Source organism: Xyrauchen texanus, chromosome 49 (assembly GCF_025860055.1).
Source record: "Xyrauchen texanus isolate HMW12.3.18 chromosome 49, RBS_HiC_50CHRs, whole genome shotgun sequence".
Lineage (NCBI taxonomy): Eukaryota > Metazoa > Chordata > Actinopteri > Cypriniformes > Catostomidae > Xyrauchen > Xyrauchen texanus.
In genome coordinates, this window is record NC_068324.1 from 9286430 (window position 1) to 9308924 (window position 22495).

At 36.5% G+C, this 22495-nt stretch overlaps 1 protein-coding gene across 2 annotated transcripts in view; it reads left to right on the plus strand.

Moving 5' to 3' along the window:
• The first annotated feature begins 6764 nt into the window (after positions 1 to 6764).
• Positions 6765 to 22495, plus strand: part of LOC127640421 (dnaJ homolog subfamily C member 24-like) — a 36966-nt gene continuing 21235 nt past the window's right edge. The window contains exons 1-5 of one of the 2 annotated variants that reach the window (XM_052122988.1): positions 6765 to 6841; positions 7185 to 7296; positions 14812 to 14950; positions 20634 to 20702; positions 20781 to 20905. In XM_052122988.1, the coding sequence (XP_051978948.1) occupies positions 7189 to 7296; positions 14812 to 14950; positions 20634 to 20702; positions 20781 to 20905 (441 nt within the window). In that variant the 5' untranslated portion in view covers positions 6765 to 6841; positions 7185 to 7188. The remainder of the gene's footprint in view (positions 6842 to 7184; positions 7297 to 14811; positions 14951 to 20633; positions 20703 to 20780; positions 20906 to 22495) is intronic. The other variant, XM_052122987.1, reaches the window with a different exon arrangement.

The window sequence follows — 22495 nt, forward strand, 5'->3', positions numbered from 1 at the left end:
ATACTAAGTGCTTTTATAAAATTATAAGCTTCATATTTCTGCCTTTATACCCTGCAAAAATCGGCCCCATTGACTAAGTGCCTGACTATAACCTTAACTTTTGCTTTTGCTTTTTTTTTTTTAAAGAAGAATAAGAAGAATGGAGGGACATGTCTAATTAATCTTGGTGTAACATCATCATTATGTCATAAATGCTGTAGTTTGAGCTTGTATTGAACCCGGAAAAGATCTTTAAAGGCCTACAGTATATATTAATTGTTTTACTAATTAGTATTAATTACTTATTGTTTTAATTAATGTTTATATTTATGTATACCCAGACATTTAAAAATCAACAAAAAATTGTGTCCGCTTGCTCGAATCAAACTCAATTAAGTGAAAACGATTTGGAGAGGAAAAGGATTTTGTGGTTTCTACTTGCTTTTAATTGAATAGAAGACACCCTTTCTTTGGTTGAGTTTCTGAACAGTACAAATACTTCCAAATGTCTCTACTTTCTAAAGCTCTTTGACTGCATTCCCCATGTGGTCGGCATTCCCATTGAAAAACAAATACAAGTGCTGAGTGCTTCTGGGCTGAGCTAACCTCCTCCAGGAGAGCTCATAGCAGTGAGTTGGTGGGTCTGCCCACCGGTGGGGAATTCACCTCATGGATAATGATGGTTGGCAGGGGTGCTGCCTTGCTTGTGGCTCCCTGCCAAACTGCTGTCGGTCAAAGCCTGCTCCTAGCCTCTTTGCTGGGGGAAGCCATTGTGGTACATTTGCATTAACCGGTGAGGCCTTGTGAGTACAGTGCATGTCGTGCTGAGATATAACTCTTTAATCCGTCTTCATTCACTTGAACCCCTTTCAGCACCGCGTTCCACCGCGGTATCTCGTGTCATCTCAGGTGCGACACGCATCCACGACAACATTAATTATCCGAGACCACTTCTCTCACTGAAAATAAACTGTGTTTGATTTAACAGCCAGGATGAACCAAAGTGCCCCCCATGTAGATGGAGACAGCATCCCTTCAGCTTGGCATCCATTCAAGGGCTCAAATTCCTCTCTCCTACCAGGATGTTATGGCCAAGACATAGAGACTGAATTCTGTTTTCTTCTCCTGGATCTTCTATTTCCTTACATCCTTTCTGGCTTTGCTTTCTTTTCTCATGTCACTGCCCATGTGTTTGGTGGGGGGGCTCCCTTCAGACTGATTTAGGGGGCATCCATGTCGACTAGGAACAATTGGTGAACCAGGGGACAAAGCTGCCCGCTGTACTTGAATTACAAGTGGTTGGTACTCATGGAGAAGAAAGCGTGTTTCAATGCACCCTTCAGGGGGCATTGTAGACCCTCACCTATGGAAATGATGAACACAAGCACACACACATACACAAGAAACTTCAGTACTTCCCAGATTACCACCAAGTGCTTTGCAAACAAACACAAGGGCAATTTTTATAATGATTGAACCTCAGTCCAGCACTGTTGATTTTATTTGACTTATTAATAGCACAGTAGAAGTAAATAAGAGTTTTAGAGGTCCTGGGTTCGTGGGTTTCATTATTCCTTCTGAGAGTACTTTTTTACTCCAATGATCATTAGGTTTAGGTTTGGGGGTTGAGTTAGGGGGTTCAGTTTAAAAAAAACATGCATTCTTCTTCACTGTATTATTTCCTTTACAGTGAAAAACAACTCACTTTGCAACTTGCTTTTGGTGCCCCTCTGTGGACATTTCACCAGGAAAATGGAGCTCACATGTGCTTATATGCACAACACCATTTATCGCTTTGGCCACTGGGGGTAGTGTTTCAAATTACTGTGAGCACAGACCGATTTTAAGTAAAGAAAATTCCACCTACTGTTTCTGATTATACTGTAAGATCCGTCTGGGTTTTCTGACGCCACATACACTTGCCAATATGTAAGAGCAGGGATGCCAGTGGTCGAAATAATGACGAATGAATGGCTAATGAGTTGCAAATAAATTCATTAAATAAGATTAACACATTTTACGCAATATTTACCCACAAATCACAAAAAACAATACATTTTTATTATTTATTGATAAAGCTGTCTGAAAGTTTTGAAAAAAATCAGATAATTGGCCAAGTAGGTTATCAGCCAATACCAATAATATCAAAATAATAATTAGTTAACTAGCTCATACATCTGTCTATGACTATTCATTTAATTCAATATTGTATGCATATACTTAATTTTTTTTAGCAATATAGATGCTCTATGTAAAAATGCATTATAATAATAAATTAACAGTGCTATTTTACACCAGCATTGATAAAATCTGCTTCAAAGCCAAGCACTTATATCAAATAAACAAGTTTTGTTCACAGTAATGACGATACTATAGGAATAATAGTAGTTTCAGTACATTGCATTGCATCATTATCTTTAATTAATGGAATAGTTCACCAAAAATCTCTCATCATTTACTCACCCTCATGCCATACCAGATATGCATGACTTTCTTTCTTCTGAAAAACACATATTAAGATTTTTAGAAGAATAAATCAGCTCTTTAGGTCCATACAATGCAAGTGAATGGTGACCAGAACGTTGAAGCTCCAAAAAGCACATAAAGGTAGCATAAAAATAATCCACAAGACTGAAGTTATATGATAGCTGTGGGTGAGAAGTAAATAATTTTTTTTTTTTTATTATAAATATCCATCTTTGACCAGCAGGTGGTGATATAATGCCAATCACTATAAAACAAAAGAAGTAGAATGTGGAAGTGAAAGTGAACGTGAAGATTTATAGTAAAAAAAATTACTTAAATATTGTTCCATTTGTCACCCACACCTATCATATAACTTCTGAAGGATTTAACCACTGGAGTCATATTTATAACTTTTTTGTGACTGTGATTTTATGAGCTTCAGATTTCTGGCCACCATTCACTTGCATTGTATGGACAGGCTGAGATATTTTTCTAAAACTCTTAATTTGTTTTCTGCAGAAGAAAGAAAGTCATACACATCTGTAATGGCATGATCTCAACACAAGGATCAATAGTAATAGTTTTAGAATTTGAGTGAGCTCTACTTTTAACCTGCTATTACAATTATTTATTTTTTAAATAGCTTCTCATCTTATTTATTTAGTGTCTTGGCATCACAAGACTCCAGCTACCCACGCACTCTCTGACAATGATGAATATTTCCCTATCGCACACCTTGACACAACTGGTGAGCTGACAACACCTGACCTTAGTCTTTTTGTTCATATTTGCAGAAAAGCTTGATTTTATTTTTGCCAACTGAGATTTACCCATGCATGCCAGGATGCTGGGTTTTGATCATTGGGTTTTAGATGACACAACTGCAAGGATTAAAGTTCAGTAGATTACGTATGTCGTCTTTGGCCCCCATCTTTAACAAATTAATCTCTGGAGTCATGGGCACTGCCAGTTTACTTGAGCCAAATTTCAGGGTGAAATTTAGCTGTGGGTCAGTGAACACTCTGATCACTCATTATCTCAGGCTCAAACATCTATTATATTGTATCAATTTATTTCTCAGTCAGCATTAAAAAAACAAAACATTTACAATTGTTCTGCTTTTGTCATGGAGCTTGACACAATTTTACAAAATACAAGGTCATCACACCACATATTTTTGTTGTTGTTTTTTGTTTTGTTTTGGAGTTTTCAAGTGAAAAAAAAAAAACTGTTGTGTGTACAGCTTCAGCCATGTCTTTGAGTGTAACAGGCAACCTACAAGAGGTCGACAAGTTTTTTTCTGCCGTGTTCACAAACAGTGTATATTATTTGATGAAATTTACATCACTGATAAGATTGTTTCAGATGTAGACCTACTTTGTTTAATACGAGATTATCCCCATAGTAAACAAAAACACGAATCAGGCTTAATTTATGAATGACCTTAACAATTCAAAGGGATGCATCCATACTCGTTTGATCTTTGAGTCCTTTAAGGATGCAGTATGCTTCATTCACACAACAATAGCAGAACAACTGACAGCTTGAAATAATCAGAATGCCATTTGCTAATTACTTTACTTAATTTCAACCAACTTCTAAATTGGTAATTAGCATAAATAATTGTATGTCAGCACTGTTGCACAAAGTCATGGTAAAGTTTGTTCTGTCTGTTTTATGTTCACTTTTCTCTTGCAGCAATTAAAATGTGAGTGTTGTTAGAAGGTGCACCAATTGAAAGTGTTTCTTATTAACACCTTCAGATTCTCTGTAAATAACAACTGCATCAAAAAGTATTAAAGACATCAGTCAGTGTTTGACATTAAACAACATTTTCAATTGCTGTGTGACCTTCTGCAAATGTTGAATGCATAAAACTACCTTTATATTCTTAAAGGGATAGTTTTTTCAAAAATGAATATTCTATTATTTACTCAGCTTGATGTTGTTCGAAACCCCTATGACTATAATGTTAGGGACCTGACAGCCTCAGTCACCATTCACTTTCATTTCATCTTGTTGCTGTGCAATGAAAGTAAATAGTGACTGAGGCTGTTACTCTGCCTAATATCTCCTTTTGTTACACAAAAGTAAAGAATTCATAGAGGATTTGAACAATGTAAGGGTGAGTAAATAATAACAGAATTAGTGCACAAATTTTTCATGCTATTTTGGGTTTGATTACCTTAAGACAAACTGAACATGAATTCTCAGTTAAAAAGAAAACAAACAGCTGTTATTGTCTTTTATACATGTGAAATGTCAAACAAAGAAATCTGTACATTTCATCAAGGAATTAATTGCTTAATAATAAACCTCAATTGTGTAAACATGCATTGGCAAACAGTCTGTTTCACCTCTGTTGCATGTGGCATCTATCAAAGTGCTCATTAAAGACTTTGTTAATTAGCAGCAGGTGACAGTGGCTGAGATGTGCTTGGTGGGATTTTTTCTTTTTCTTTTTGCCCTCTGTAGATTGTGACACTCAGGATATTTTAGATAATTCCCAGCACAATTAACAAACACCACCAACTTTTTTTGCAACCCTTGTCAAAGTCATACAAGGTTATTCTCATAATTCCCAGACGGAAGCGTTTGGCTTAATTTTGCCAAACTAATATATATATTTTATATATTTCATAGTAATTTAACTTTCCCTAAACATAAATAACCACTTTCCTCTTAAGTGCAGTTTTATATTTAAAAACAATCTGTTTTGAAAGATCTATTATCAAATTTTGGACACACCTAAATTCAAGTTCCCCTACTACAATATGAAGCCCTTAAAACCCAAGATCTGAAGCCTAAAACCAGTCCCCTTTGTCATCTGGCTCTGAAACTCACAATCCCACTAACAACTAACAAACACCAGTTTCAGACAAGCACTGCTGAACTAAACCAAATCATAAAAGAAAGCAAAAATTCATATTTGGACCATTGGGAAAACAGAAAATATAATCTGGCAGAATATCTCCACACTGTAAGATTCTAAAACAGAGACAGATCCTCACCAAATACAGACTCAGTGATCACAGTCTGGCCATAGAAAAAGGCTGACACAGACAAACATGGCTTCCAAAGGAAGAACGAGTCTGTGCTCACTGTGACATGGGTGAGGTCGAGACACGCTTTCTCCTTCACTGTGAAAAATTGACAGAGGTGAGAGAGAGATACCTCCACAAACTCTCAAACCTCATGCCACAGTTTTCCAGTTTGGCAGAAACAGATCAGATGCTGGTGTTACTGGGGGAGGACCATCATGCATCAGTTGCAGCAAAAATCATTTTTGAGATGCACACCCTCAGAAACCAATCACTGCCTTAATGTACTTCAGTCACAGTACTTTTATTTTCTTATGTTCATAATGTCTTGTTAAATGTTTGTTTTATTTTATATCGTATAGTATATATTGTTATTATAGTTTTATTGTAATTTATTAATTACCTGGCACCTTATTATAATTCTATCTTTATTGTTATTTGTTACTATTTTATTATTTTTATTTGTCTTGTCATTATCTGTTTTGTGTATTAATGCTTTGGCAAATTTGTATGTAAACACAATCATGCCAATAAAGTACTTTTAAACTGAAATTGAAAAATTGCATTTGTTTATAGAATACTTGATATGTAATGAAATGTCAAATGTGAAATAAACAAGGCATTATGCACCTTTTTCTGAATTTGTTATTTTGAATAAGCATTAAATTAATTTGTTAGTCCAAAAAAAAAAAAAAAAAAAAAAAAAATCTTACTGTTTAAAAATTATTTGCACATAAGTTAACAATTTGTGCTCTAAAACAACCATCTGTTGTTATTTCTTTTCACAAAAATGATGTTGCTCTTTCAGTATTAATAAAAATAAATGCATTTCTTGAATCTTGATACACTTTGTGACCAGAAAAATAAGTGAATTTTCCTTAATGTGTGCCTTTGTGTGCCTATTAATTGTGGGTGAAAAGAAAAAACAATATTTGCTTCAAAATGCATTCACAAATGAACTGTTGTCCCAAAATGCTGCTTTGCCTTCTGTCGAATACGCACCATTTCCATAGAAACGGCATGCAGCTTTCCTTTGAGGTGTTACACCCTAAAAGGACCGGGAAGAAATATTTAGCTCGATGAGTTTCCGTTTCGAGAGCAGTGAAATGTCCAAAAATAGAAATTAAATGGCTAAAGTTACAAAAAAAATTAATAAAAAAATAATAAAGTAATTTTGTCATTTGAATAATTTATAAAGTAAAACATATAACAGTTCAACGCGTTAAATCACACTTGTTTCTGTCCGAGCGTAAAAGAGCGAGACGAACACTCACACGGGAGGGAAGCAGCATGGACCGGAGGAGCTAACGCTCATAACAGCTGCATAGAAACAGAGAAAAACATCTTCATGTAAGGTTTGGCAACACGACAGTTCTCATTTACAGTGTTTGCAGTTAAAATATGTATTTACAATATATGTTCTATCGCTGAGCATGCTGTTTCAGTAGTAATATGTGACATACTGCATGGCTGCTAATGAACTGCCCCTTAACTCTTGTTAAATGTTGTTTTAAATGTTTTAAACTGATAAACTTTTAACTGTTTACTAAAGAATAATGATGGTAAATATGAGTATGTTATGAGAAATCTAACGAAATGTGTTTCACTTTATTTCTTGTCATTGTTATAAAGATTATGTTTTGCGCAGATAATTAAAGATTTAATGCTTTAACGTGAACCTCCGTTTGGGTTTTGCAGGAAAATGGCAAACACCAACAGTCCACAGAAAGACTGGTACTCAATATTAGGTGCCAGTCCAACCGATGACATACAGGAGATGAAACAGAAGTATCAGAAACTGATCCTCACGGTATGTTTCGAGCAATTGTTCCCCAAACATGCTAGAAAATAAAGCCCGTACAGTTATGCAACATATTCAAGGAATACTCTGGGTTCAATACAAGTTCAGATTAATCAACAGCATTTTTTGACAATATTGATTACCACAAAAATGTATAGAGATTGCTAAGACATGTGACCAACTGGGCGGCAACGTCATCAGAACGCAAAGAATTATGGGTATGTTTGGTCCGTTTACATAGGCTGGCATCGCATAGCAGGCTAGTGGCATGAAAATAATAAAAAATTAGCGTGAAAAACAGAATATAATCCTACAAAATGCAGCGGGCTAAAGAAAACATTGTCGGACCATACCGCCTAAAACTACATCCTAATGCAAAGACGAGATATGACGAGAAAATAAAGGGAATCAAAGGACTGGATTCTTACGAGCATAGTGACTGGTCAGGGGAGGTCAACCTGAAAAGGCTGTGTTGTGGTGCTTTTGCAGACAGCCTGAATGTTTGCAGACATGGTTGCTTGCGATAATCAGAACTGTCCTATACAGTGGTTCCATTTAGGTTGCGTGGGATTCAGCAGCGCACCAGCCAGAGAAGAGTTATGGCAATGCGATGCTTGTATGTCTGTGACTTATCACCCACAACCTACCTCATACATTTCCAGTTATCTTTTCTATGGACTCTTTATAAATGTCTTCATCTAAATGTATTTACATGTTAAATATGTAAAGAAACTGAAATTAAGTTGGTTGTTACTACCATTTTAAGTTATGTAATTGTGTATTGCAATCCAAACTGATTTTGCACAATTCTTCCTTAATACAGATAAAGGAGGCAGAATTTCATTAAGTCTTTGTGTATTTTATTTACAGAGATGGCTAAAAATCATTACATGTGAGAAGTGACATTACAAAATCTTTTGAAAAAAAAAAAACATATGTGAGCATGGTGTATAATTCTAACACGACGGCTTCACAACAATACTTGGACACATATTGGTCACAGCACACAATCACAATTTTATCCAGCAAAGTCTTATCCTCCCCCTCACAAGGCACCACATATCCCAGGCCCAGTCAGGATCACACTCCAACATTTCATAGGCAGGTTTGCCTGCAAACACAGTCACCAAATAAATAGCTATGTAGCCTAGATGTACAACATTTAAAACTGATTAACGTTACGCTTTAGTACATTGTAACTTAAGCTCAGTTTCTAGCCATTTCATGCTAGTTAACGGTTAACATTGGCCTAACGTCAAATCTAATGGTCTGGTTAAATCAAACAAAACACGCTGGTTATTTGCCCACAACATAACATTTACAATTACTCTCTGTAATTTAACTTTGTGAAAATGCTTTGAACACACCATCATGTGTGGTGGAGTGTTATCGAAGGTAGTAATCTTGGGCCTCCTTACTGCTGCTATCCATGCCATTCGTCGCACTTTCTGTCACCTCTGAAACATGGCTTGTACTATTATTTTTCCACGCTGGAAAACAATAAAAGGATTTTCCGTTCTTAAGCTTTATGCCACTTCTATCGTGAGAACGACTATTGCAGTTTATAACACAGCAGGTAGACGGCAGCTTGAACACTGCGTTCTTCCCTCCATGCAATCAAGTCTGGCGCCTTTTGTTTGTGCCGTGGATTCCCAAAATGCTTTGCGTTCACCATCACCACTGGTAATACGTCACGATGACGTCACATTAGCAATCTCTATTTCGACTTGTACCACCTCTAAAATAATAATAAAAATCTGGTTACAGTGAGAGATTTACAATGGAAGTGAATGGGGCCAATCCATAAACGTTTTAGTACTTCCTGTTTCAAAATTATAGCCACCAGACATAAACAGTATGTGTGATATACAATCATTTGCTAACCTTTTCTCTGTAAAGCTTAAGCCAATTTTACAACTTCATTGCCATGAAGATGTAATGTCAGCAAACTCTAAAGCGTTATGTAAAAATTATGAGCCCAACTAATTTACAGCTCAAATAACACAAGTTTTAACAGAAGAATGAATGCAAGTGCTATTTTAAAATTATAAGCTTCACATTTCTGACTTTAAACCTTCCAAAAATTGATCCCATTGTAATTGCCTCACTGTAACCTCGGTTGTTTTGCTTCTTCTTTTTTTTTTTTTTTTTTCAAGAAAAGGAGGGACCGGTAGAAAATATTTGTTGTGAAATCAACATGCCCACAAATGCTGTTGATTGACCTTAACTTCTATTGAACCGGGAATGTTTCTTTCAGTGAACATCATTATATATCTTTCAACGTAAAATGTATTTCCTGTATACCCGTGCAATATGTATAGTCAACTGAAAGTCATTTGTAGTTTGAAAAACATTCCTCTGTTTGTTTGAGTGGCCTGGCCAGCCCAACACTACAACATTGGCTCGACCGTTGTGTGAGTTTGGAGCAGGACTATTTGTTCGTACATCCAATGGAAGACACTTGGAGGTTTCTATGGCACAGAAATTACACACTTTAGCCGTAACTGCTTTCAGAGTGGCTTAGACCAGTTCAGCACTGATAGAATTTATGCAAATCTTGATCATGAAACCACTTGGTGATTTTTAGGACTCCCATCAAAATTTCCTCCGAGGACAAATTGTTGTCGCTAAACATTAGCTTAATAAGTATATGCAAGATTAATAAGCTTTTCTCATTAATACAGAATTCAGGTTTGACTTATCCCTGCTAAATTATACTTAAGATGATTTGTTTAATCCCAAACCCATTTTAATTACAGCAATCACATAACACCAGTCGATCGATCAGGATGTATGCCTTGTAATTTGTAGGAACGGGTGAAGACTCCAGTACAATGAGGGAGTGGGGAGTTATTGGTAGTAAAATTGATAATGTTCAGATCATGGTTTCCATAATTGGATATTTCTTTAAACAATTACAATTATTTTGCTAAATGACAGTCAAAAGAATCTGTGTCTTTATAATACACCGATTCATGATACTGCTTTATAAGCATGTCTCCATTTCTCCATGTAATAGCCAGATAGTTAGACATGAGGCAGTTTGCTGTGTACAGAATCAGCTTTACCATTTGCATTACCACTTTAACCTCAGGCTTAAAGCAATCCATACTGTAATACAGAGGGTTTCTTTTTGCAGTCAAATCAATGTCCTGTGTTCTTTCAACCCAGTGATCAGCCTGACAGTAGGTGGCAGTAGTGTGATTGTAGTAGCCTTTGTGCCCCATGCTTCTCATTTCCCTTTCCCTTGATTCAGAGAGTTGCTGCAGAGCCCAGTGGAGGATGTGGCAGTCTCTGAAGGGAGATGATGTATTGTTAGAGCTGGCGAGTGCTCCAAATTGCCCAGCCTTTTATATTGTGTTTCTGCTCTCCAAGCTCCATTAGCCCCAGTAAATGAATATTTTACAATGCGTGCAAAGAGACCGCAATTAAAGCATCTCCACAGGGGAAGGAGGTTGGGCTGCTTTAACGGAGCTCCAGTTGCTTGTTGTCTTCTGTATTTATTACAACCTGAGCTACGCAGACTTGAAGTTGTAAAGTGACACTGTGAAATGTGTGATAACCACCTTTGTCTGTCTGTGTTAAAGCTCCGAGACCAGGTACATTTATTTTAAGACAGTAAATGGGATCTATTTTTATTTCTCATCTTTTCCACAAAAATTACAAATCTACTTAAATATAAAAAGAACATTTAAAATATAAATATATTTGTAAAAAAAATGTCTCACAGGTTCACATTCTGCCCAGCGTGTTGTCATCTTTCCATCAGACTCCGGATCATACGTTCGGTAACGACAGAGCTTTAACTGTTCGCAGGGACTGTCTATTTGACAAAAGACTACCCAGGGAGATGTTTGTGGAGCAGCACTATGTGCTTGCCAGGGCTAAGCTGCACTTCACACCTGTGGTGCTTACTCCTCAAGCTCACCTACAAAGAGTAAAGGGAAGCAAAACATCCCCATTTCTAGCACTGGGGAGAGAGTCTTATTTTCCAGCAGAATTGAGTTGAGATTTTTTTTTATTTATTTTTTGGTCAAAAGAGAAAAAGTTTGCTAAGAGTAAAGTTGACCTTATTGCTTTGGGAAAGTTGAAGGTTCAAATTGCATGCTAACTGGGTTTTACTAAAGTTGGGCTGTACAACTGAAATATAAACAGTATTTCAGATATTTAAACAGGCTCTTGTTACTGTTTCATATGGTTATAGAACAGCCCTTCCTATTGGGGTGCTCCATGGTTCTTTCAGATTATATATGGAGTGTTGTGGCGTAGTGGGCTAAATCACATAACTGTTAATCAGAAGGTCGCTGGTTCGATCCCCACGGCCACCATCATTGTGTCCTTGAGCAAGACACTTAACTCCAGATTGCTCCGGGGGGATTGTCCCTGTAATATGTGCACTGTATGTCGCTTTGGATAAAAGTGTCTGCCAAATACATAAATGTAAATGTAAAATAAAACCTAATGTAACGGTTTTGAAAATGACAAATGTGCATTGGTTAATTTCAATATTAACCTCTGATGTGAAAATGCCCAAATGGAGTTTAAAAATAGCTATCATTATGTTTTTTTTTAAAAAATTTCTCGAGCATGGCGTGACATGTTATTTAGTTTGCATTGACACAAGGCTTATGGCTCCTAGACACAACTTTCAAAGACGTCGGATCGTGGTACAATTCATATTACACAACTGTCTGTCTTGTCACTGAAGTCGTAGCGTTTTCAAATTACACGAAAAATCCGTGACTGGGTGAACCCATTACAAAACATTTCACTATTGACGAATCCCCGACAACTCTGCCTGGACTCCAAATTACGTTTCACAACAAAGTACACTCGAGAAGTGATACGAGATACGAAAACAAATGCATGATCATATGTTATGCATTTCAGAATATGGATGTGTATGTTTTTAATCATATATTTTATTGGATACAATATGAGAAAGTACCTCCTACTGAAAAATCGACCTATTTGCTTACCTGACTGTCCAAGAGAATTGGCAATTTTGCTCCAACTCTTCTCTCTCTCCACCCGATTGTGGTAAAGTTCAGAGGAAATATCAAATAGGCACTGGTGCTCCTGCCAATGTTCCACTAATATTTCTTCTGTCCAATTAGAGTTTCTTGATACCGCAGCCGTGCTAGTTGATGTTCTGTTGCAGGTACATCACGACTCCTCCCACTGAAACTTCCCGTACCCCGTTTCTTGCTCTCACATTGGCTGTAGGTCAACGCTGCTGTTGTATTCAGTCAAAACATATTTCACACTGCATGATTTGGAGTCGCAGACTGGTCCAGATATTTAACATTGCAGATATCTCACTGACATCGGTGATGCGTCTGCGATTCTCTCAATCGATAGTTCATACATTCACGGGAGTGAGCTCCGATTTGCCCACGATTTCAGACTTTTGTCAGCGATCTCCACAAAACTGTCGGCGAGCGAAAATTGGACTTAAAATCGTGTAGTGTAAACTCGGCATTAGTTTAACTTGGAAATTTCTAATTTCTTTTGGGGATTTAACTACTTGGGGCACACTATTCAATCTCCTATACTGACCATAATAACTGTATTTATTACATTTATATGATTGATTGATTGCAGTAGTTACATAAATGTAAGAAGCAACTTGTGCAGTGTATCTTGTATTAACCAGATGATAACTTTTTTTTTTTTTTTTTTTAAAGATTGCTGATCTCAAGTTTCACTTATGGTTGAAGTTTTACTTAAGCTATTTACCTTCTGTCATCCTGTAGTCGTCTGATCTGAAAGAACTGAAACATGAATCGATTTATTCCTATTTCATAGTACCCTGTGCAGTTCCTTATCTTAATGTCCTAGATGCTTTTTTTATTCTGGTACGTTTAATTAAACAGAGATTTTGAGTAAGAAAGAATGCTTTTCTTGCTCTGGATGCACAAAGTACTACTTTGAATGTAATGCCAGTGTTCGAAAGATCTAGGGCTGAAATAAAACCCACTCCCAAAAGCCTTCCATCATTTGGATTGCCACTATGAATCATTTAAGTAAATGTGTTTAACTATCTATCTGTTAAGGCTCTTTGGTCCCTCTTTCTTTTCTCAAGATGAGGTTACGAGGAGGTTGAGTGCTGTGCTCTGCCCTCATTCTCCCACTCTAAAAATGCTGCCTCCGATTTGGAATGACAAGGAATGGTTAATGATTCTCTCAATCAGGAAGTACATTTTTGCCTGTTGCTACAGTTGCTTTTCTGTTTCACTTCTCATTGCATTCTTGCCGTCCATTAACAAAGTGAAAAAAACACAAACCGAGAGGTGGGAGGAAGGGAGGGGGTGAACAGCCACCCTTAAATTTTAATTAGTTTTAAACGTAATTGCTTGAAATGATTAGTTGAATTCAGTCTTCCTGTTACTTAAAATTAAAAATGTAATCGCTGTGGACAGTAATTGGCTTGCCCTGCACTGTTTGTTATTGTGGCCGAGTGCCGGCGCTGTAGCTTCTGAGCTATAGCGACCATACAAAAATACACACGCAACGCTCTGCTCATCAGTGCCAGAACATAATCAGAGTTGGGTTGAGTGCCTGCTTGAAAGGATCTGTTGTTTTCCGTTTGCGCCTTTCAACCTTGCTCTTTGCCAGTGGGCGAATGAAGAGCCCTGCGGCTTATCTGAATCTTGACCCCCACTAATCGATAGCCACAGCCCATTTTCTGTATATCCTCAAGGAGAGAATAAACTCAAAACTGTAATACTACATCCATGCCAGAGGGGGGGTCTCAAAATAACCCCTAAAGCTCACTTTAGAGGATTGCATTAGACATTAGTGGGTAAAACAGAAAAAAGAACACTGATTCCATGTTTATTTTTGTAAAGCCGTGATGTTACAGTAATCATAGATCTGTCGAATTCTAGGACATGGAGTGGTGATCGCATTAGTGTTTTTGGCTGGAAGATGGAAATGGACTCTGCCCTGCTAACCGTGTGCCCTGTCCAGTTTTGTCTTTGAGAAGACAAATCTGTCCTAACTGATATATTTTTTGCACGGTACTGTCTGTATTTGTTGCTAGTCCATCAGCAAATTGCCCATTAATTGTTGTAAACACAGCTTGAGACATTGTCTCTTTTTCCTTCTTGTAGTCTGTTAAAATCTCATATTTATTTCTGAGTGGCAATCTCTGCTGTTTGTTTTTAATTGAATTTAAATGTGAATTTCTCCACCACTTTCATCACCAAACAAATAGCAAAAAATACTGATTTCTAACTCTTCCCTGTCTTCCATTTGTTTGACAAACCGACAGTCCCAACACAAACTCACGCAATTGAATTGTCTGGCTAGTTGGGATTCTCAAACAAACGGAGCATATTTTAAAAGTATCACAGCCACAATATTTACACTTTGGGGAAACAACCTATGCATAATAAGTTGTGATAGGAAAAATTATTTAATTATGTATTCTATACTATATTTTTTCGTCTCAATCAAGCTGCACAAGTGTCATTGGTTATGATTTCTGTTAATTGCTTGACTCTGCATTCTGATTGCTAGTTTCATCCAGACAAGCAGAGGCCTGGTGTGTCAGAAAGGGAGGCAGAGCAGCACCTGCAGAGATTCATTGATGTTGACCAAGCTTGGAAGATCTTGAGTAATGAGGAGAGCAGGAATAAGTACAACCTCCAGCTACGGGGTGCATTCCCTTCCTATCCTTTCCTTTCGTGCATGTACAATATCACCCTTCTACATGTTGACAAGTACTGGGGATTATGTTTAGTGTAATGTACAGTCATGATGGCCCACATTATATCTAGTTTGAAGATGGATAGTTGTGCTTGCATCACTTTTGCTAAACATCATACTTTGAGTTAGGGATTTGAATAAACGCCTAACCGTAAGATTTAACCTTAACCCATCCTGCACCAATTGTGCTATGGAGATTATTGGTACCGCCAATTGTGTGGCTCGTTAAGGACAGTTGAGCTATCAGACTTGTCGGCTTTTAGCTGACGGATGATAAAAAATATTCCAAAGACTTAAATTGAAGGTTTGATCTGACCCTTATCCAAGGATGAGAATATCCTAGAAACATGGGCGTGGTCAGAGGTTGTGCTTGAAAAAATCTTTATCCATCACTTTGACGGACTGAGTTGTAACTTCTTTCACTTATGGTCTATTTTTTTCCATCATACTTGTTTTAATTTTAAGTACAACATTCAGGGGCATAGCATCCATTAAAATGGCATATGACTGGATAGTGGATGGGCTGAAATGCCATATTTTTTGACCTGGTACTCCTCTAAAACTGACTGATAATTGACAATTTTGCTGTAATTGTCTGCACTTAGATTAAATGCAAGTAAACGATGCAGTGCTTTTTTTATGCTCTAATTTTGTTGTTATACCTTTTTGTGCTTTTTTTTAATTATAAATGAACACCCTAATCATGCTGTAACTCACTTACGTGATGATTGGTGCATGCAGGCATTAATTCAGAGACCCTCTCCTTGAAATCCGAACACGGTTCCGAGCACTGAGCGCAACCCATGGTGTTGTCTCTCTTGCGTTTGACCAGTAAACAATAACCTATTGTAGCAATCACCTTAAACATCCTAGCAGTACCCTAGAAACTTCCTAGAATGCCCTAGCAACCACATAGCAACGCACTTGGTATCACCCACAACACCCTACTATCAGGGTGGTGAGTTTTACACCGTCAAGCACCACTCATAGTTACTTGAGAAAATCTGTGTTGATTAAAGATCATTAAGAGAACAAACTTGATAGGTAATTATCATTTTGGCAAGATAAAAATTGTCTGAAATACAGTATTTAAATATCAAAGAAAGGAGTGCTGTTTTCTGGACCGATGCCTCCTTACAGGGGAGCATAGCGAGAATTGTGTGTAGTTGCAGTGGAGGAGGGAAAGAAGAGAGAGTGCGAGAGCGAATGTAGGTCAGGTCTGTCACATATGGCCAATTCTTACATGAAGTGATGGTCTGATTCTCTCTCTCGCCTAAGGAAAAAGCTCCCCCTAGTCCTCCATTAGGACCTTCAATAAGTGTACATCCAGGGTCCTGTGCACCATTAACAGGGGAGCTGTGGCATCGCCTTTGGGAGAGAACACTTTGCACAGCTACTTGCTAACTTCGCTGGCTACATCAACAGAATTGACATTTAGAGAGCGTCTACAGAAAAGCCAGACCTCAGCTGCATACAGTGGAGTGAGTGAGCTTTCCTCCTCAGTTGGAAGCAGTCATATTTTTCAAATGCACTTTATGAACACTTTATTAGCAACGATTATATATAGGCTTGCTGTAATTATAGAAATATTTAAAAATAAATAAAACATTTTAGAATGTTGTATTTGATCAGTTTTAGCAGTAACTTCAGTGTCCCTACCGTCATGAAAAAAAAAAAGGGGAATTTAAAATAAGTCATGAATATGAACATATTTTATATTCCATCCACATTGATGGAAAAATTGTCATTCAAGAACTCTTAACGGAACCAAAGTCCTGAACATCATGTAGACAACCATGGTAGGGAACTTATTCTGAAACGGTTCTCTTTCCCAACCCTAGTTTTAAATGCTGAGAATTCACATTTCTTTGAGTGTTAAAATGGGTGCACTACCCCTTGCAACAGTTATGAACTGTAAGAAAAAAAGAGACCAAACCTTTTGAGTCAATTTTCCGGTTAAAACTTTAGTTTTATGGGAGATGTAAAAATAAGCTCAGCTTTCTACTCAAGTCTACATTGTTTGCTTTAAGGTTGTGATTGATTCTGTCCAGTACAAAGGAGGATACACTAATCCCCATCCAACTTGACTAGCCTACCCTGCAGTCATTCACTAGACAGACAAATGTGTGTCATTATTGACTGGACACGGTTTGATGTCACTTTTTTTTTTTTTTTTTATTTAACATAGAATTCCTTGAGATTAAATCTCCTTTTGGAGGTAGTCCTGGCCATTAAAGCACACCATTACAAATGAACAAAAAAACAAAAAACAGACATGACAAAAATTAAACGCATTAATACAAACAAAGGACTACAAATACATAATAAAAAATCCATCTTATGAATAGCAATTGCACTCATCAGTTGTACAATTTTTATCAAAGCTTTGAACTCTCTCAAGGAGACAAACTTATTAAGCTGTAAATTGTTCTGAAGGTTATTCCATGACCTGGGTGCAAAATAAGAGAAAGCCGTTCTTCCAAGTTCTGAGCAAATCCTGGGTACCCTGTAGAGTAGCCATCTAGAGGAGCGAGAATCATAACAGCTATTGATAAGTAATAGAAGATTACACAGATAAAAAGGGAGTTTACACAGTATGGCTTTGTAAATTAAAATATGCCAATGCTGCTGTCTCCTTAAGCTTAATGAAGGCCAAGAGACCAAATCATATAGTACACAATGATGTGTGCTAGACAGCTGATTGTTTATAAAACATAGAGAACTACGATACAAAGAGTCTAGGGTAGCAAAGTATGAGGAGGCAGCATGCATGTAAATAATATCTAACAACATAGTCTAGAGCACTTCAGAATGTAGCCTGTACAAGCATTTTCCTAACTGCCTAAATTAAGGAAGGACCTATTATAACAACCCATTCTTCAGCTTCTTCACTAGCTGCACAATATGCACTCTAAAAGAGAGCCTCTCATCCACCCGGATACCCAAGTACTTATAGGATTTTACTTTTTCAATTGAGTCCCCTCCCTAAAGTATGAATGCCAACAATATTTGAGAGTGAGCTCCGGAGAAGATCATGAATTTGTCTTTCTTAAGATCATACGATGAGACTTGCAGCTTTTGGAAAGCGGTCTGGAACTCATCAACTGCCTGGCTCAGAGAAGAGTCAACTGAGTAGACTATAGCATCATCTGCATAAAGATGCACTTTAGCTGTTGGCATGTCCTTCCCAGTTTTATTTATAAAAATAGAAAATAAGACGGGGGTTAAAATTGAAACTTGGGGGACTCCCTTATAGATTTCCAAAAAGCTTGACTTACACCCATCTGTATACACACTGGGTTCTATCTGCTTGCTAGTTCTTGAACCTCTTTAGCCTTGAAACCCAACCCAATATCACGGAGTCTGCCTAACAGTGGATGGTCAACAGAATCCAATGCCTTAGACAGATCAACAAACAGGGCAGCACAATGTTGCTTTCTGTCCAAGGCATTGATAATATAATTTGCTACCAACATAGCTGCAGATATGGTACTGTGACCTAATCTAAAACCAGACTGTGTTTCACTTAAGATATTATTGTCAGCCAAGAATTTTTTCAATTGAGAGTTTACTCTAAAATCTTGGCAAGAGTAGAAAGTTTGGATATAGGGCAGGAGAGTCCCCACAAGTAAAAAATACTGTGACTTCTATTTAAGGCCACATCTGGTTAATTTAATCTTTCACAGATTTAAGAAATATATATAAATGCAAATAAATTCCTGATGAATAGATGTATAAGTATTAATCAGGAATGCTTTCCATCATTAAAACTTTCGCAGAAAAAGTCTTTTTTAATGTTCAGCAGAAATCCATCAAGGAATTTTTATCTTTTCATCTTTGTGAAGGACACATGAATCAAGCCACATACAAGGTTATCCTGGAAGAAAACTAATCCGAGCTGCTTGAATTTTTGCGCCAGGTGTGGCATAAGTCACCCAACAGCAATGTGAAAGACTGGTGCACAGTATGCCAAGATGCATGAAAGCTGTGATTTTGAAAGTCAGGGTTATTCCACCAAATATTTATTTCTGAACTCTTCCTAAGTTAAAACGTTAGTACTGTGTTTAAAAATGAACATGAACTTTTCTTTGCATTATTCAAGGTCTTAAAACACTGCATCTGTTTTTTTTTTTTCTTTTGAACAGTTGTCATTTTCTGCAAATAAATGATCTAATTGGCAATATTTTTATTTGGGAGAAATGTATGAAATAATTATAGAATACATTTATTTTTTCATTTTACTCAAACGCATACCTATAAATAGTAAATCCAGAGAAACATATTATTGTGCAGAGGTCTCAATTTTTTCCAGAGCTGTATAATAATAATAATAATAAAAAGTGTTTTTTTTTTTTTATTATTTATTTTTATTTTTTTTTGGTGTGTGTGTTCCATGAAAGAGAGGAACTATTTTAAGATTGAATTTACTAATTTGAATTGTCTCACTCACCCAAAAATTCTAAGACAAAGCTCTATGTACTGTCATATCAACTTCTTTTTTGACCTGTCTGAATGAGTTATGATTTTAGTTTTTAGTTGCAAGAACTGAATGGCACCTACTTAGGACATTCCCCTACCTAATTAAAGAAAACCTTGATCAAATGTGGCACTCAAACCTGTTAATTGCCAGTATCTCCGACAGGCTGCCAGAAAGGGACTAGAAACTTACGTGGAAGTGTTACGTCTCAGATTTAGAATTCATTATGAAGTGACTAACTAATTTCATTCTCGGCCTCTTGACAATTAATTATCATATTGCGCTTTTTCACGCTTGTTTTTAGTTTCAAATTCATTTATTAGCAGCTTTTAAAAGCAAACCCTTTTTGAGATACCAAGTATTCCCTGCTTCAGTTCTCAATGAATAGTTTAACACTACTCATTTCCGTGTATTCATAGCAGCAGGAATGGAAATTAATGCTTTGTAAGGACACTCGGAATGACCTCAAAAGACTTTGCAGATTCCCTTTTTCTAACAGTTTAAATCTATTTTAAGTGAAACAGCAGCCCACCTCTCCTTCGTGATTATTGCTTAAATATTGAAATGAGTTAGGATTGCTTTGGAAACTGTGACTGTGAGGTGATTTGAGTATACCACACTATATCTTTTATCTTGCCAAAGCTCAGAGGTTGTGGCCTATTTTTTTGACAGAAATTCAAAGTGATAATTGAAACCTTTATTTCTGCAAGAAATAAAGCACTCTCAGATAACATTTAGGTTTTATTGACATATTTCTTCACATTAGTGGTGCTAGACGAAGCAAGCGTTTACATGCTCATAATGTATTGTTTATACAAGGCAAACTTTACTAATACAGTACATATTGGTGTCTGTTTAGTACTTGTTTAAAGGAATAGTTCACACAAAAATTAAAATTCTGTCATTTACTCAACTTTTTGTTTTTCCAAACCTTAGGAATATCAGCCTCGTCACCTTTCACTTTCATTATTTGGAAACAATACAGTATATGTTAATAGCGCCTCTTTACTGTCATTCTGCATTGGCTTTCTACCAATCAACATGATCAAAATGCCAATGTTGTCTTTATCTGTCTCCCCAAAACAAAACATGTTATAGCTCTTTACTGCCATTTCGATTGTGCTTGATTAATATCAGAATTTGTGTCTCTTTGCAGCACATGAACTGAAACAGAGCTGGCCAGTGGATGATCATATAACACTGAATGACATGAACTGGGACAATGGTTAGTCAATGCTCCATTTACTGGTTGTAAATCGTAATCCCTGGATTCTACATATAAGGCATCTCTTCTCTTTTTCAGATGCTGAATGTTATACATACAGCTGTCGCTGTGGTGGAGAATTCATCCTAGATAAGGAAGAGATGCAGGAAGCCGAGACAGTTGTGTGCTGCGATTCCTGTTCGCTCAGCATTGAAGTTCAGAAGGTTACTTAATACTTTTGGATAATTACTTCAAAGTTCTTATTGGACTATTATTGAACTCTTGCATATTCTAAAATGGGAGATTTTCTATGGACAAAACATTATAGTAGATTTTAAAAGGAAGAAAACATCCTCTACCTCTCTTTTACTCTTAACTGAATAAGAGACTGGCATCTATGAGCAATGATGATGTTATGTTGAATGAAGTGGTTGTCCTCAAAAACATTTCTGCATGGAATATGGAATTGTCCTAATTTGTAATAACAAAAATTAAAACTTCAAAGTATACAGTAAATTAGAGACATCAAATATTAAAAATGTTATACATTTCGATAGTTCGGTTGCTGATTGGTCAACAACGGATTCCAGACACACTATACACAATATAGTAACAGCCCTGGTGTGAAACACATGATCGCCTAATATGCATATTGCACATTCTGCACAGAACCTATAGAAGACACATTGTTACTGCCTATATGTCAGGGACTATACAGATGTCTTCTAGTGGAAGGATTTTGCTTAATTTGTTTTGTAAAATACAGTATGTGTATATATATATATATTATTTTATGAACTTTTGTGCCATATAATCTATGTATTATGTAGGGAATGTTTATAAAAGCAATTAGGCACTTGAATATAGTCATTGTTGAAGGGGTTGCATGTCGTGCCTAATGCCCTTTTAGTTGTGACTATATTCACAGTTTAGCATAGCCTCTTGTACTTTATTGTTTTAAAGAAATATTCCAGGTTCATTACAACTTAAGCTCAATCAATAGCATTTATGGCAGAATGTTGATTTACCACAAATCATAATTTCAACTCATCCCTCGTTTATTTTAAAAAGTAAAAATCGAGGTTACAATAAGGCACTTACAATGGAAGCAAATGGGGCACGCCTTCTAAACATGAAAATACACACACTGTTTCAAAAATATAGCTACAAAGATAAACATTATACATGTTCGTATTATTATAGTGTGAAAATGCTGTTATGTTATTTCCAGATTTCTGGGTTTACCAGCGTTAAGTCATCATAACACCTATTGTAATATTGGATGCAACTTAACACATATCATTTTATCACACTAAAATCATGTTAACTTGTAATGTTTACGTCTTGTGGCTATAGATATGAAACACTGTGTATTTTAGCATTTACAGACTGGTTCTATTCACTTTTTTTACTTTTTTCTTTCTTTATTTTTTATATAAATGTGGGATGAGTCTAAGTGTATTTTGTATGTTGTCGATTGAGCTGAAATTGTAATGAACCCAGAACATACCTTTTTTAATTACATGTTTTTTAAATGAATTATTTATTCATAAAGAAATGCTAATTACAGAGATGTGCTTTAAAAAATTGCTTATTTGATGTTATATTTAATGAATAGACACTTAGATTCTCAAAATGAAAGATGTTGCCATGGCAGAAATACCTTCCCATTATTCCTTTCTTTCAAAAGGGATACACAGGACAAAACCTGTTTCATTTCACTCACATGTACCTTACGGCAAGCACATCACCAAATAACTGTTTCTAGAATTGAGTCACACCAGACAGTCCTCTTAGTTTCTCAGAAAACCCTT